The 16,997-nt window shown below is 35.7% G+C and overlaps 1 protein-coding gene across 1 annotated transcript in view; it reads right to left on the reverse strand.

Moving 5' to 3' along the window:
* Positions 1–16,997, reverse strand: part of Sec63 (translocation protein Sec63) — a 229,121-nt gene that overhangs the window by 21,854 nt on the left and 190,270 nt on the right. Inside the window, exons 16-17 of the mRNA XM_090408926.1 lie at positions 13,355–13,609; positions 4,029–4,127 (exon numbers count right to left, since the gene is read on the reverse strand). Coding sequence (XP_090265052.1) covers positions 4,029–4,127; positions 13,355–13,609 — 354 coding nt within the window. The remainder of the gene's footprint in view (positions 1–4,028; positions 4,128–13,354; positions 13,610–16,997) is intronic.

Consider the following 16,997-nt stretch of genomic DNA (forward strand, 5'->3'; position numbering starts at 1 on the left):
ACTAAATCATTTACTTACTGTGATGATAACTTGGATTGGTTTAGTTCCTTCAGTTATATTTTTCAACCAAAGTTATATAGCAAGTGTATAATTATGTGTGTGTTCCCCTGGCTAGTCAGCCTGTTTTCAGGATGAAAAATCAAAGATTTCAACAGGAAAAACCACTATCTCCATATGACTGTGATACATCATTAAAACAATCATATTTCATCCAAATAAAACTTTTTTTCATTCCAAGTTTGTTATTTCCAAACCCATATTTTAAAACAGATATGTTAAATACACTCTACATAAACTATATTAGAATCAGATTATGCTAAAAATTTACAGATTCTTCTGATGCTCATGCAGAAGATAATAGTAAAACAAATTAACAATGGTTAGAAAACTGATCTTGAAAGGGCAAAATCAAAAAAATCTGCTTCAGACAAAAAAAAAGTGGCAACTCTTCCCCCCCACCACCCATTTTTTTTTAAATACTGATTAAATATAAAGCTGATAAAGCATCTTACTTCTCCAAATCTTGAACTTATAAACTTTGGCAAGCTGCTTCCTCCCATACCAAATCATACTGCTCTATGCTGTCTGTTGTCCTGAATGTATCTTTCCAATTTTTTAACCTACACTTCAGATTTTTTGTTCATGAATATGAATTTCCTGATATGAACCTTCAAGGGGTGTCTAGGCTATCTGACAGCACAACATGATTAAGTTTACATTATTATTAATTTCTTATCAACAGTTGTCAGCATTCCAATATTATCATATCTAACATTTCCATCTTTTTAAGGCACTTTTGACTGAATCAATCCACCTAGATCTTGGTCTTCTTCTGAGTTTTTTTTTTCTTGGCATCATGCAGCTGTTTTGCTAAGTGTTCTTGCTAACTGTTTAAGTGTCTATTCCACCTTAATTTGCCAAAGATATGCAACACAATCATTCTGAGACCAGATATCCTGACTTTTATTACTATTATTACGGGCAACTCCAGGGAGTCATTGGACTCATCGAGGGAGGCCCCAAATCATATTCATCACAACTATTTGACATTCATACAGTATCTATCATACCTCGCCTTAAACTCATTCACTGTCACAGCATCCACCACAAACTCAGGGAGTGCATTCCACTCATTCACTACTCTAAAAGTAAAGAACCCAGCTCTAACACCTTTACTAACCACACTTTTGCCCAGTTTCCATGGATGTCCCCTAGTCCTCCCACAACCAGCCCTGTTCTCAAAAATATCTTCTGAATCAATTTTATAGAAACCCTTCAGTAATTTGAATGTCTCAATCATATCTCCCCTCCTCCGCCTATCAACCAATTTTTGCAACCCACAAATCCTCAACCTGTTCTCATACGGTTCATTCCACAGACCTGCTATCATCTTGGTCACTCGCCTCTGGATCCTCTCCACCTCCTCCCCATCAAGAAGAAACCTAGGTGACCAAATCTGAGCACAGTAGTCTAGATGGGGTCTTATCAAGACTCGATACAGAGGAACAATAACCTGCTTGTCTCTGCTTGTCATCGTATTCTTCAGCAACCAAGTGATTTGATGAGCTGTTTTGGTCACTTTTGCAATGTGTCCCCTAAATTTCAATTCCTTATCTACCAACACTCCTAAATCTCGTGCCTCATCAATTTCCTGGAGCACGGTTCCACCAATGCAGTAAACTGCCGCCAATCTTTTCACCCCAAAATGCATAACCTTACATTTTGCCACATTAAACTGACATCCATTCTCCTTAGCCCAGACCTCCAATCTATCCAAATCATCCTGCAAAATTTTGACGTCATCTGCATTCACTATTGCCCTACCCAACTTCGCATCATCCGCAAACAAATGAACTGTTCTTCTCAGATCATTTCCTATATCATTTATGAACAAATTAAACAGCAGTGGTCCAAGAACAGATCCTTGTGGCACACCACTAGTCACAGGCCGTCTTGTGGACTCTACTCCCGAGTAAACCACTCTCTGATATCTCTCCGTCAACCACCCTCCTATCCATCTCACCAACCCTATGTCCATTCCCATATGCTGCAATTTACTGATTAGAATTCCATGTGGAATCCTGTCAAAGGCCTTGGCAAGGTCCAGTAGAATCACCGTAAACCGATTACCCTTATCCAGTTCAGCCGTCACTGTGTTATAATACGTGAGCAAGTTACTGAGGCATGACCTACCCTTCACAAAACCATGCTGTCCCCGATACAGTATCCCGTTTTCTTCTATCCAATCTTGTATTTTCCTCTTGACTATTTTCTCTAAGACCTTGACAATGATTCCTGATATGCTAATCGGTCGGTAATTTACTACAGCCGTCTTGGAACCACCTTTATGCAGTGGAACTATTTTCCCCTCTTTCCACCCGCTCGGGACTAACCCAGACCCGAGACTCAAATTAAACAAAATGGTCAAGGGTACTGACAATTCTTTAGCTGCTTCTCGTACAACACGACTTATCCAAATTAATGTGTTATCTGGCCTGCAGAGGGTACAGTGTCAGAACCCCCCCCCCCCCCCCCAAGTTACAATTTGAATTGTTTCTACAAATGATCTATCTAGTTTAAGTGCTGTGTGCATGTCACAGTCGTAATTTGTGCTCTGACGACACCTACCAGTGAAATGTCAGTATATTCAATAAATGAATTATATTTTTTCTCCTCATGGTGTTGTGTTGTTTATATCATGAAATACTATTATGAATCATTTATCTGGCTATGAACCACAAATGGCCCATAAAAATCTTGGCTGAAATCTAATAAAGCTCTTCTTCTGAAGCAAGTGACAAAAGGCAAGCCATTCAGTCAAGTAAAAACAAGGTTTTTCATTATATATTTATATAAAATATCCAAATGTGCAGGGTGTTTTTTTTTTGTTAAAAAAGACATCTTAATAATTTCAATGAAAACTGGTGTACTCAAGATAGAGAGAAGACCTCTACTCACATTTGGTATTAGTTATGAAAGTATACCAAATTTGTCAGTTCTAATTTATTTATTCATTTATTTTGAGGGAGGAGAGAAGATCTGGATCAATCAGTACTGATTATTTAATCAGCAAAATTACTACTATAGTGTTAATGTAGGTAGACTATAAGGAGTGAAAAATATTAACTGAAGCTTACCCAGCTTCACATCTTCACCATAACATAATGTTCGATGCTGTTATTCACCATTTCAATGATGAACAAATGAGAATGAGTTAGAAATTTTGGACATATCCAACCAAAGAAGGCTAAAACTAGATATGTGTTAGTGATAATTTTGCACTGGTTGGGAAATTGCCTATTTAATAAAGTTTGCAGAATTTTATCAAGAAACTAGGATGAGCAGTGAAAAGCAAACTAATGAAATGACTGTTACTTTCTAAATAACCAAGCTATGAGTTTGAATTCTACCATATATATACACACACAGAAGAATTTTTGTAAGTCTTTAGAAGACATGATTTTCATCATGTAAGAAATCACCATCCCGCTTACTGAATGACTAAATGGCTTGAAAACAATACCAAAGTTGATCTCAAAGTGGAATTTCCTGATTACATGCTCCTCATTTTACCACAGTACCAAATATGCTATGGGTTACGAATGTTTTGTGTGTACGATTAACATGAAATAACTGTTCACCCCCCCCCCCAAAAAAACCCAATGTAATATATTCCATATATTTTGTACTATTTCTTGCATAATTTCTTTATTTAAGCCATTTAACTTATATCCTATTTATACTAATATAAGATGTATTATCATCATTACTTATTTTTTAAAGTTAAAAGGGGTGTAAACTTATGGCACATCATATACTGTGCCATAAGTTTACATCTCAGAATAATAATTTTCAAAAACTCCAACTGTCAAGCATGTTTAGAAAGACAGAGATACTCTGATTAATATTGATTTAAACTAATAATCCCAAACATACTTTTTTTCTTTCTAGTTCCTTACTCCTTCACCTTTTACACAGTCAACCATTTAAATTACATAAAAGGAAATAAATCATAAAAGTAAATTTACCTCTTCTCTTTCAACCAAATTTGTGACAAGATATGGAACAGTTATAAGAGCATGCCGTTTTTTGTCAGCTAAATAAACCCACCAATATTCTTGTTTATCCTAAAATGATCAAAAAGATGTTTAATTATGCTTAAATTCAAATAAAATAATAATTATTTGCAAATGTTTTATTTCAGAAGAAAAAGCATGTTATTTCAAATGAAAATAAAATAATAAAAGAAAAAGCACTGACAGTTACTCAGTTTCATGCTGCTTTTTTCTAGTAGTAAAGTATTTATCTCAGCAGTGAATTACAAGTTATCCATAACCAGGTTCAATCAAGTATGCAAAAAAAGGGTACTCACCCATATTTTTAAAGAACATGTCTCAGAAGACACCCATATTTTTAAAGAACATGTCTCAATATGTCAATAGGAGATCAAAGAACTTATCAGTGATGCTGCATCTGTGTTTTTAAAGTTAAAAATATTTTGTTTAGAAGGTTATTTTTTTTATTAAATAAAAGAAAATTCTGTTTTGTCCAGTCTGCAGCTACTTGCCAGATAGCAAAAGTTACGATGTATGAGCATATCTGTCAACTCCTGTATGTATAACAGTCAAAATGTTTACATTATTTACTTAAATTTTAAGTAAATAATGTAAACATTTTTTATAGGATAATACGAGAGTATTATCCTACATTAAAAAGCTGCATCATTACCAACTTCCTATCAACAATTTTCCAACAATTTAATCATCGTCAGGATCCGATGTCATCAGATTTTATATGTTGGTCTTCTAAGGCATTTATTACTGTATCAACCCACCTAGATTTGGTCTTCCTCTAGGTATTTTTTTCACACCATCCTGGCAAAATACACTTGTTTGGCTAATCTTTTCTTTCCCATTCTGTTTAAGTGACCATATTTCAGATTAGCTCTGCCTCCATATTCCTGAATGCCAACAATGTCACATTCCTTTGTAATATCTTCATTTTAATGTGATGCTACCATCTGTTCACTCTCTTAATTTTTCTCAGAACTCTCATCTCTATCATCTCCAGTCTTTCAGATTCATAAGTTAAAATTGATTTGAAACTGTTTTGTATACAGATAATTTAATGTTTTGACTAATTTCTTTCTTATTTCATATAATTTAAACTAATAATCTAACAGCTGACTTCCTCCTACCATGTCAGCTTTGATAATTCAACTATCTATTTCCATATTTAATTTGCCATCGTCACTAAAAATTGTGCCCAAATAGCTGAAATGTTTTACTTTCTTCTATAGGTTCTGCATTCAGGATGCAGTTGATGTTTTCAATGTTTCTGCCTATTTTCATAGTCTTTTCATTGCTGATTTTCATACCAAATTTATTATGGCAGTTATTCAATTTAGTCAGGGAATTGCCTGTAGACTTGTCTTGAATTTATTTAAAAGCATAAAGAGCTGAGATTAATGTGTCCAATTTTGATATACAGCAAAAATTTTGTTTTGCACTTTGGCCTCATTGAACACTATTCTTAATACCAATCTTATTCCATTAAGAATATTGAACACTATTCTTAATGGAATAAGATTGGTATGGCTTAATAGATATTAGATAGTCATAATATCTAATACATCCCATGAAAGCATACATCATAAAAAATAATAAGGAAAATGCCAAAAAAATCATTAGAATCATTGAAAGCATGGCATTTTGTTGCATCCTTTAGAAGGAAGACATTTTTTTTTTTTACTAGAAACCTATTAATTATAGGTTTTTTGATTCAGCAGATCGACAGAATTTCCAAAACTGAAGAAAGTTTTAAAAACAATCACATCTTATTTCTAAATGGTCTGATTTCTACTTTTTCTTTCTTTTTTTTTTTTTTTTTAATGCCACTTTAATGTTCAAAAAGTGAACTTTTTGATTTCTTATTTAAATTTTCAATAAAGCTATTTTTTTTTTTTTCAAGATGGTAGCTACTTGCTCTAGATGTTCTAGGCACTCTTTCTCCCCATTTTGTACTTTGGTAAAGTACAAAATGGGGAGAAAGAGTAGCTCTTAGGTTGAATACACATCCAAGTTTGATGTTTTTGTGCATTTTATATAGTGGAATATATGTCTCAATCTTGATTTAAGCCCTTTTATCCCTCTGAAAAAAAAAAACATCTAAAAAAAACTTTGAAACCCAAAAGTTATGAGAGAGAGAGAGACCAAATAAAAAATGGTTCCATTCTGTTATTTTCAATCAGTTCAGCCTAGGCAGCCTTTAGAAAATCTAGAAAACTAATTTTAAAAAAAAATTGTTATGTCTGGAAAAGTGATGTACCTACATCCATTTTTTATCAAGACATTATTTTTTTTATCGGAACCGCCTGAGTGAAGTAAGAAAATTTAATGCTGAGAATTTATACATAAAACTACCATTACTGTAAAAGTAGAATAAAATATTAAAACAATTTTTTACTTCTATTTGAGAACTTAAGTGGACAATGTGAGTTTCATATTACTAGGGTTTGAAGCACTTATAAAATTTTGTATAGACTTTTTGTGGTCATGCAGACCACAGACAAGAGTATATAAAAAAGCATGCAAGTACTTATTATGTCTGTACACGAATGCTAGGAGTATCAGAAACAAAGGAGTAGAGTTTGTTGCCCTGGTTAATATAATAAGACCTCCTACTGTAGGCATTAGTGAGACCTGGCTATCAGAAGTAGACATACCAACTGGTCTCAAGTGCAAAGGGTATAGTATTTTTAGAAAGGAGAGGGATGTGGGCTGCTAATGATATCAGATGACTAATCCAGTTAGAGTTGAGACCTATGATTGCAATACTAATAACAGTTTTCCATGTGGCAGTGAGTTTGAAGCCATATGATGTGTGAGGTGGAGTTTAACAAGATCAAATACATAGTGGGTGTTGTTACAGACCTTGAGGAACACCTGCTAGTGACGAAGAAATGCATCACCAATTAAAGATGATGGATGCAAGAAGAGTAATCATTATATGGTACATTGATTATCTGAACATTGTTTAGGTAGCTGTTAAATTGCATGAGAAGAATGAAACTGAATTTATCGAGTTGTTGTGAGACAACTTCCTCAAGCAGAATGACAGAAGGAACTTGTGGTCAGAAGAAAGAGTATTAGATTTGATTATAGTGTCAGTTACATCTTCAGTTAAAGATGCACCTATTTTGCCTCCTTTGTAGTTCAGCATATAATCTTTTTCTGAATGCTCCATTCACAAAAGGTTATATGCTGAACTACGAAGCAGGAAATTATGACTACCTGAGGAGTATGCTGGATTCTGCACCATGTTATCAGTTGTTAGATGGGAAGGATATTGACAGTGCATGAGAAGTGTTTAAAAAATAGTTAAAATAGTTTCAAAAAAATCGAAGAAAATAGAGGAGTAAAATGTGCATGCAGTTAATTAAGCAAGAGATTTGCAAGAAAAAAATGATGTGGAAGGAATACCTCTGCATAAGGATGACGTCAGTTATCATTATAATCTGGTGACCTTCAATCTGGTCATTGGTCCAGAAGAGTCACAGTGTTTTACTTGCAGAGTCAAACTGGCTCTGCAAGTAAAAGAAAGAATGAATTTGAAAGAATAACTCTACTGAATGCAGATAGTATGCGGGTGACTAATGCAGAAGAGATTGTTCAACTAATGAGTAGCCATCTTGCTAAAAGCTATCAACCTGGTATATGCAACACTGAAGTCACCTCTACCTCTTCAGTGTATGAGAAGGAAGTACTAGAGCTGTTACACAAATTGAATGAGAATTCTGCAATAGGAACTGTTGGGATATCAGCATGAATGCTAAAAGTGTTCAGCTGAATTGGCTATTCCTTTAACCAGGCTATATAATTTAAGTCTCAGAACAGAGAAGATTCCATAGCAGCAAAATGGTTCCACAGGCCAGCCACTAGTTAGTACACAGGACCAAATCAGTTAGTAATATATCTGGAGGCAGACCAAATGCTGTGGCCGCAGTGTGTGTGTGTGTGTGTGTGTGTGTGGTGTGTGTGTGTGTCGGGGAGGGGGGCTGCCAAGGTTACGCTGGACAGGAGATTGAGTTTCTTCTGTCTGGGTGGTATGTTTTGAGTGTCACCTCTCACTGTATGCTCCACTTCCTTTTTATCTCTTCATCGCTAAATACGATGGATCACAACCCAAATGAATATAATTTTACAGAGGATCACAAAAATTCTCCCACAAAAAATAGTAAAAAAATCCATAAAAAACATCAAAAATCCAACCAAACATCATAAAAAAAACAGAACTCCAACAAACAACTCAACATTAATTCTTACCAAAAAAATATTCCACATCCACTTCACCAACATCTGTGGCCTAAACAAAAATATAAATCACATGCACCATCACCTAGTCATCTAAACCAGAATTATAATTCCTATCAGAGTCTCAACTGGCAACCTCAACTGCCCAAACTACACATTACACAGTTCTTTCCACCACAAGAGCAGCACTTGTGCATTCATCAGAACTGATATATACATGGTTCAACTACTGTTTCAGTTCTTCTGATCCAAACAACTGCCCAGACTGAACAACAGAAATCATCCTAGTAGGAATGAAGGCTCTCATCCCTTATTCCACTCCACATTCTCAGCCACTACCCAAGCCTTGACTTTCAAAAAAAACTGTGCCAATGCAGTAAAAAAAAAAAATTCTCTGCATACCATGAATGGATAAAGTTCAAAACTCCAGCTTCTTACTCTGTCTATACTGCAGCTCACAACAGTTGGAAAATAATCATCACCAAGTCCAAATAAGCCTTTGAAAGGGCCGAATGCTGCAAACTTGCCTCTGGCCCAAATGGCCGTTGTTCCTTCTGGTCCCTTGGGCACAACTTCTGCCCACTCAGGTTTCTGCCATCCTCACGTCCAGATGGTACTGTACGTGGGGTGGTCTGAAAAGTTCTCGGCCTCGACCATAGATGGCAACACTATCAGCACGATTTTTTTTTTCTAAGTTGGTACATCTGTCATAAGCATCCATGTGAAATTGTCATTCGATCAAGTAGTTTGTTTTACACAGCTGTCTGAAGCAAAATTGTCTGTATCCCTTGAAATGGATAAAACTGAGTATTATGCGGTTATAAAATTCTTTGTAAAAGAAGGTTTAACGTCAAAAGAAATTCATTCCAAGTTCATAGGCACTCTTCTCCTTCGTTTTCAACAATTAAGAAATGGGCTGCCGAGTTTAAATATGGCCGTACTAGCCTTGAAGATGATCAACATGAAGGACATCCAAAATGTTTAACAACGCAAGTTTGTACCACAGGTCCCTCCTACCACATGCTGCTTAAGGTAGTCTTCCCTAAGTAATTCTATACATTTACTTTTCCTCATATTTCATGCTTTATCCTCCTTCCAGTGTATATCCCCATAGTTGAAATCATCCATAATGACAGTCACAGTATCCATCTATGCAATACAGTCCTTTTCAAAGAATCTTGATCTGTAACAGCAACCAGTTGTGCATTTTGTCCCATTAACCTTTTTATCATGGTGTGAGTCTCTTGGAGAGACTGCTGCTGGAAAGTAGAGAAGTGAATCAGAGCGAGAGGGGAGTGATGTGGAAGAGCAGGAGAGTAAGACAGGAGAGATTGAAGAAGTGCAAATGAATGGGGAAGTGAGTGGTATGAGTATAGAAAATGAGAGAATGGGTGTGCAAGAAGAGCAGGGAAACGGGGAGGCTCAGGGTGGACAGGGGTACACAGCGTGAGAAAGGTGGATGCTCCAAGAGGAGGTGAGAGCATGTGTAGGCAGGAAAGTAATGGGATGATCAGGGATCAAGAGGAAACAGATGGAATTGCAAAGGGTTCTAAAATGAAGAAGCAGAAAGGGAAACGGCCCCAGTCCAGCATGGAGAGATCACATCGAGTGAGTGGTATCAGTGGAACTAGCTGTAGATCCAGAAATGAGTTGTTGTGTTTGTATACCAATGCTAGAAGTATAAGAAACAAGGCGGATGAAATGGTTGCACTAATTGTGTCTGTGCACCCAGAGATTGTCGGAATAAGTGAGACATGGTTAGATGAGGACGACATCCTGACAGGAATAGAGATGGAAAGGTATGATGTGTTTCGGGAGGATAGAAGGGATAAAAAGGGAGGGGGAGTGCTGTTGATGATAGAGAAAGAGTTATGTCCATACAAGGTAGAGATGCAAGAGGGAAATAGGGCAAGTGGTTTTGAGGCAGTATGGTGTGAGATAGAGGTGAATAGAATCAAATACTTGGTGGGATGTTGTTATAGACCTGGTAATGTGGATGGTGGTGATAGTGAAATGTATAGTCAAATAAGCCAAGCAAATAAGAAAAGGGTGATCATTATGGGTGATTTTAATTATGGCAATATACTCTGGAATGAAGAGATAGCAACTGGAAGTAAAGAAAATGAGTTTCTTGAGTTTTTGAGGGATAACTACCTCAGACAGTAAGTAACAGAGGGCACACGAGGATTAACGGTCTTGGATTTGGTCATCTCATCAGAGGATAATTATCAATGAGGTGTCAAATCATCCACTAGTTGGTGAAAGTGACCATGAGGTGATTACCTGGGTGGCTGCCAGCAGTGCAAGGACCCCTGTGAAAAAAGGGTGTATGTGGAACTACAAGGGGGGGGGGTGATTACGAAGAACTCAGGAGACAGCTTGCAGGTGTAGCATGGAATGAGGAGTTAGCTGGAAAAGAGATCAATGCAGCTTGGGGGATTTTCAAAAACTACTTAGTAGATGCAATGTCTAAATGTATACCATGGGTGAGAAGGTTAAATAAGGTAGGTGTGAGATGGATGAATAAAGAGATTAAGCATGCAATACAGAGAAAAAGGGCATTGTGGAGGCAGCATAAGAGAAGTGGAAGTAACCAATTTCATGAGGTCTACAAAGACCAGGCAAGGAGGGTGACTTGGTTGGTGAGAGTAGCTAAAGAGAGGTATGAACAGCAGTTAGCTAATGAAGCAAAAAAGAATCCTAGGGAGTTCTTTCGATATGTAGCCAGCAAAAGAAAGAATAATTATGGAAGGATGACATTGATTGGAGGAAATGGTATAAAGACAGCTGTTGCAGAATGTGTGGTGGAGATACTTAATGAGCAATTCATAAAGATCTTTCAATCTTGTGAATGTGACTTCATGGAGAGATTAAGGGCAGTTGATGATGGGGAGGAGAGACTGACTGTAAGTGAGCAAGAGGTGTTTGGGGAGTTGAGTAAACTAGATGTAAATAAGGCTGTGGGACTTGATAATATATCACCGCGTATTCTGAAGGAATGAGCCAGAGTTGACACCTGCCCTGACAAATTTTTTTAATACGAGTCTTGCACTTGGTCAAGTCCCTAAAGAGTGGAAGGAGGGCAAGATTGTGCCACTTCATAAAGGAGGTGATCGAACTCAAGCATCAAACTATAGGCCTATCTGTGTGTCAGGTGTTGTGGTTAAGTTGTTGGAGAAGCTTGTGAGAACTAGGATCCAGAGTTGGGTTGACAACAATGGTATAATCTTTGATGGACAGCATGGATTTACTAAAGGGAGGTCATGTTATATCCTTCTCCTAAAGAGGAGAAGGATACACAGTAATATACTTGGATTTTGCAAAAGCTTTTGATAGAGTACCTCATGATAAGTTGACAGTCAAACTAGAGCAGATGGGGTTGGATATTAGATTAGTGCATTGGATTGGAGACTGGCTATCTGATAGGTATCAACAAGTTGTGTATGGGGGTGCAATATCCAGGAAAAGGAAAGTCACTAGTGGAGTGCCTCAGGGGTCTGTTTTAGGGCCATTACTATTTAACTTGTATATTAATGATAGTGGCGAAGATTTGGATGGAGATATTCAGTTGTTTGCAGATGATGCAAAGTTGGGACGAACCATAAAGAGCAGTGAGGATGTTGTGGCCTTGCAAGAAGACTTGAATAAATTGAGTGATTGGGCACAGCACGGAAATGGGGGATGCGAGTTCAATGTTGCAAAATGTAAGGTTTTAAAATTTGGAAAACAAAGATGGGATGCAGAATTTATGCTTGGTGAGAATATATTGTTGGAAGTAGAGGAAATAAGAGATCTGGGAGTGATAGTGGATAAGGATCTAAAATTTAGGGGACACATCGCCAAAATTGTGAAGACAACACAAAGGCTTCTGGGAATGATGAGGAGGATACTGACGTGTAGAAGTAGGGAGATTCTTGTTCCGTTGTATAAGGCTTTGATAAGGCCACACATAGACTATTGTACCCAAATTTGGTCACTGGATTTTCAGAAGGATGAAGATATGTTGGAAAGGGTCCAAAGGCAACTGACTAAGGTAGTTTCTGACCTCTGGAATGTCGAGTATGAGGAAAGATTGAAAAGATGTAATTTGCAGAGTCTAGTGGAGAGAAGGAAGAGGGGAGACATGATAGAGACCTACAAGTTGGTAAGGGGTTGTTATAAGATCAATGGTGGAGAAGTTCTACAGAGAATAGTGGGAGATCATGGGAGAACCAGAGGTCATCCCTGGAAACTGTATAAAGAGGGTGTGAGTAGGGGAGTGAGAGGCAGATTTTTTTCGTGCAGAGTTGTGAGTGATTGGAATGCCTTGCCTGAGAGTGTGGTGTCTGCAAGGAGTTTGAATGTGTTTAAGACACGGTACGATGAGATGTGTGTGAGATAAAAGGACCTCCTAGATGAGTCTTTGACTCCATGAGGTCTTGTTTAGTAATAATAATAATAATAATCATCTCACATCAAACAGCCTTGAATCCAATGCCTTGTTATGCACACAACCATCACTGAAGATTTTTAGTCCAATTTAATTCTTTCACAATCCATTAGTAAAACCTCCTGCCAACCTCTTCCTATCTTATCTGAATTCATTAATCTCATCACATTCTATTCCTGTAAGGATATTCTCTTTTCTCAACTTTTTAATGCCAACAATTTTTGGCATCACTATATCTAACAATGATAAGAACTAGTCTTTATTTCTAATGTATCTAGCATTAGCACACATACTACCATGATGAATGTACAGATATTTCTTTAAAACAAGACCAATTCAAATAGGAAGAATGAGCTGATCTTTCAACCAAATACCCCACCATATTTCCACAGTTTTCACTTTTCTTAATAAAACAAATTAGTACCATTTCTGGGGTCATCCCTAACATACTATCATTCTCTCTCTCTCTCTCAAACACATGCACACACATACACACAATGCCACTACACTCACAATTTTGACCTCTTAATTTAACATATTCACTTTCATGCCATAACTAAGACATCTAGTTTCCCTGATACAAATACTTAGATACAAAAAAAGTAAAACTCACATCAGGAAAAAATGGACAATGAACACTATGGGATTTTTTTGACTTTGTTTCTAAAACCTTTTCCTTTTTTGCCATTTTCTGTTGAAATTTTTCCCACTCTTCATCTTCTTCCTCATTTCCATTTTTCTGACGTTGACTCCTATCTTCACTACCTTCATCATGATCTCCAGAGCCAGAGTGACTACTACCAGCATCTGATTCAGTATCAGACTCTGCACTCTCATCTGAATCTTTGGTTACTTTGTGCTTCTCATCCTGCATAAAAGGGGAAAAAACAAAACCACAGGTGTGATTTATATTTGTTTATTTATAAATTGAGTTTTAATTATGTATAATGAAGAACAGTAAAAGAAAGTAAGAGTTGAAATTTAGAAATTTTCAATAAAGACCAGAAAACATAGTTACATATTACATATAACATTTATATAATTCTGTTAGTAGGGCTATCACAAACTAGCTAAATCTAATTCACCCTTCTAAATAAAGGTAAAATATCCATATCGTATATGCCAAATATGACAAACTAATGTTTGCCACAATTGTTATATGTATATTTTACTTTAATTTGTGACTTTTGATGTTAACTGTATTGATATTGCATTACTTGAAAGATATGGTGTCCACCTTTTATTAGTATTCTAACAACCTGACAGTGTTTCAAATGCAGCAGCTCATGTCTCAATATTACACGGTCCATAATTAAAATTATTGATGAAAGCCTTACCCCAAGAAAATTCTGGAGAAGCTTTGAAAGCAACTAACCTATGCTGAAGATTAGGTAAGGTCTGTGAACTATCACTTTTAAAACTTTAGTCTTTCTTTAATAACTAAATAATCTATGTACAATTTAATTTCAATGAAAATATTAAAGTCCTGCTTTCATTATTTTACCAATTTGAAATATGTTTTTAAATATATTATTGCAGTTTTAGAAAACAAACAAACAAACAAAAAAATTACTATGAGGTTAACTTTCAATTTCATACCTAAATGGCTAACTGCTTAGTCTGCATTCAAAGAATCTGAATAAATATTATTGCAAATACATACATTCATTTTTCAAAAGTTCTGAAAAATATTTATACACAGTTTTGTTTTCCTTTGCAGCATATATTCGATCGATGGTTGTATTAAAAGCAATTTTTCTATGTTTAAGCAATTGCAGTCATGTCAAAAGACTGCTGGTGAAGAATAATTGTTTTCAGGTTCAAAGTATGGTTTCTTATGTTTATTTCTTAATAAGTTATCTTACATAAACTTAAGTTATTCTTTTGGAATTTATTTTCACACTGCCAATGAGAATGTATTAGCACATGCAGCTAATGATGCATGATCATTGTATGTTACTTATAGGCTATTATGTTATTGTCAGAATGACTGTGTGCATTGGACAATTTTTTTAATGCCCAAGTCACCATCAATAACAGCAAATTATTTTTTTTTTTAAATCAAGTGGAAAGAGCAGCAAAGACCAGCAAATTCTGCATACAGTCTAAGCTTACTCTAATTTAATTTCCTGTAAGGGATACAATATAAACAGTGTAAAAACATATGGGTCCCTTCACACTGGAAGACCCAAATCCAGTTCTTTTTTTGGGAGATCAGTTAAAATCTTTTGTATGATATTAAATCATGTTTTAGAAATAAAAAAAATAAGTTTTAAAACTTAAAATTTTTTTTAAAAATTTCTTTTCAGTGGTTACTCATAGCACTATTCATAACTGAATAGTATCTTGAAATATTTGTTTTTAATGTAAAATCAGAACAGATGAGACTATTCTGTACACCCTTTCAAATTGCTATTGTTAGGTGGATTAACTTTAAAACAGTGTGTGTGTGTTTTCAGCAAATGAACAATTTCAGGTTATATGGAGTCTGATGTCATTTGCAAGTAAATATAATTTGCTACAGTGATTTTAACCCGACAATGTTATATATATATATATATTTATAAAATTAATTTAACTGACTAGAACCCGAGAAAGTATAACAAAAACCTTTAATAAATCACGACTAGTTTCATCGGTGCTCTGACTTCTTCAGGTGAGAAAGAAAAAACATAAGACTCATAAAAATAACAAGGTAAAAAACATGGACTTTCCAGCTTAATAAAAAGAAGTAGAATAGTAACAGTCATATTTGAATAAGTGACCACGTGCTACCGTTGGCATGAGTTGAATGTGTGCGACAGCTAATTTTAGAGCGCCGGTACTGGATTACTGCGCTATGGGAATCAGGCAAATTGTAGCTTAGATTGTTGTTCAAGTGTGAAGGGTCCAGAACCATTTCTTTTGATTCGATAATTCTTATTTCAAATTCATCCTTGCATATATATAAATTAGTAGTGCATTCCCAATCAACTTGGTGTGGCGCCATTCTTCAAGGTTAGAGTTTGCCGAGAAGAGGACATGACTGGAAAGGGCGCTCGCTCATGTTCTACTGTAAGAGATGTCACGTCTATGTTCCTCAAGACAAAGTGAAACAGATTTATCTGTCTGGCCAAAATAAGGTCGACCACAGTCACACAAAACTTTATAAACACCAGGAAAATGCAGTTGGTTGTGTTTTGGTTTTTACCTTGTTATTTTTATAAGTCTTATGTTTTTTCTTTCTCACCTGAAGAAGTTGGAGCACCGATGAAACTAGTCGTGTTTTATTAAAGGTTTTTGTTATACTTTCTCGGGTTCTAGTCAGTTAAATTAATTTTATAAATGTATACATCCCGAGTAAATCCTAATTTCAATAATACACACACACACACACACTAAGGGCGCCCAACCCCTCGTGTCCCGGACTGGTATGCCAGTTCTCCTTGAATTCTGATGACTCGAATTTTGAAAACTCTAAAGGAGGGAATGACAGTTTCCTTTCCAAAAATTTGGACAAGTCTGATCTTTATTGGTAAACAGTAACTGTTTATTCATAGATGTTATTTATACTTACTGCACAGATTGTATCTCTTGTGAAATCCACTGTTCTTAATCCGTTGTTGTTCTACCTTTCTGAATTGTGAGTTACACTGAAGATTATCTGTATGTTACACATGGAAATATTCGGTTATATACCTCATTAATGAACTTTCTTGTGCCTGCATGTTTTTTTCCCTAAGTCACAAGTGCTTTTAAAAACTAATTGACTGTGTTATTGTTAATAGCAATATTTTCATGCCTAGGGAAGACTGAGTATATGAGATTTGAAATAGGAAATCGCCATTTTCATACGGTGATAATATTCACTTAGTGTTAATGAAAGCACATTAAAGAACTGCATATAACTATTTTCAGTTATATACATAATTCCATTATACTGTGCTGATCTTACAGAAGCTACAGAATGAAGCTAATAGAAGCCAGTTGAGTATATCAAAGTACAGCCCTTCCATATCTGCTCATATACTTGCCACATTCAGGCACATTTTTCATATAGTACAAACTCATGGCCAAACTGTAACATTTCCCTTTTTTGTAGAGAAAGTAAAAAATTTTGAAATAATCAGGTTCATCGTTAACTGCTCATTTCAAAACTCTTGTCTTGCAACACTTCATTTGAAAATATAATCTAAAATCACATAACTTTCTATTTAATCTACTGCTTTTAAATTTTTTCTGCTGGAGGTGAGATGATTGGTATTGAATATATATAT

Source organism: Typopeltis vanoorti, chromosome 19 (genome assembly GCF_054136105.1).
Source record: "Typopeltis vanoorti isolate ZY-2024b chromosome 19, IOZ_Tvanoo_1.0, whole genome shotgun sequence".
Lineage (NCBI taxonomy): Eukaryota > Metazoa > Arthropoda > Arachnida > Uropygi > Thelyphonidae > Typopeltis > Typopeltis vanoorti.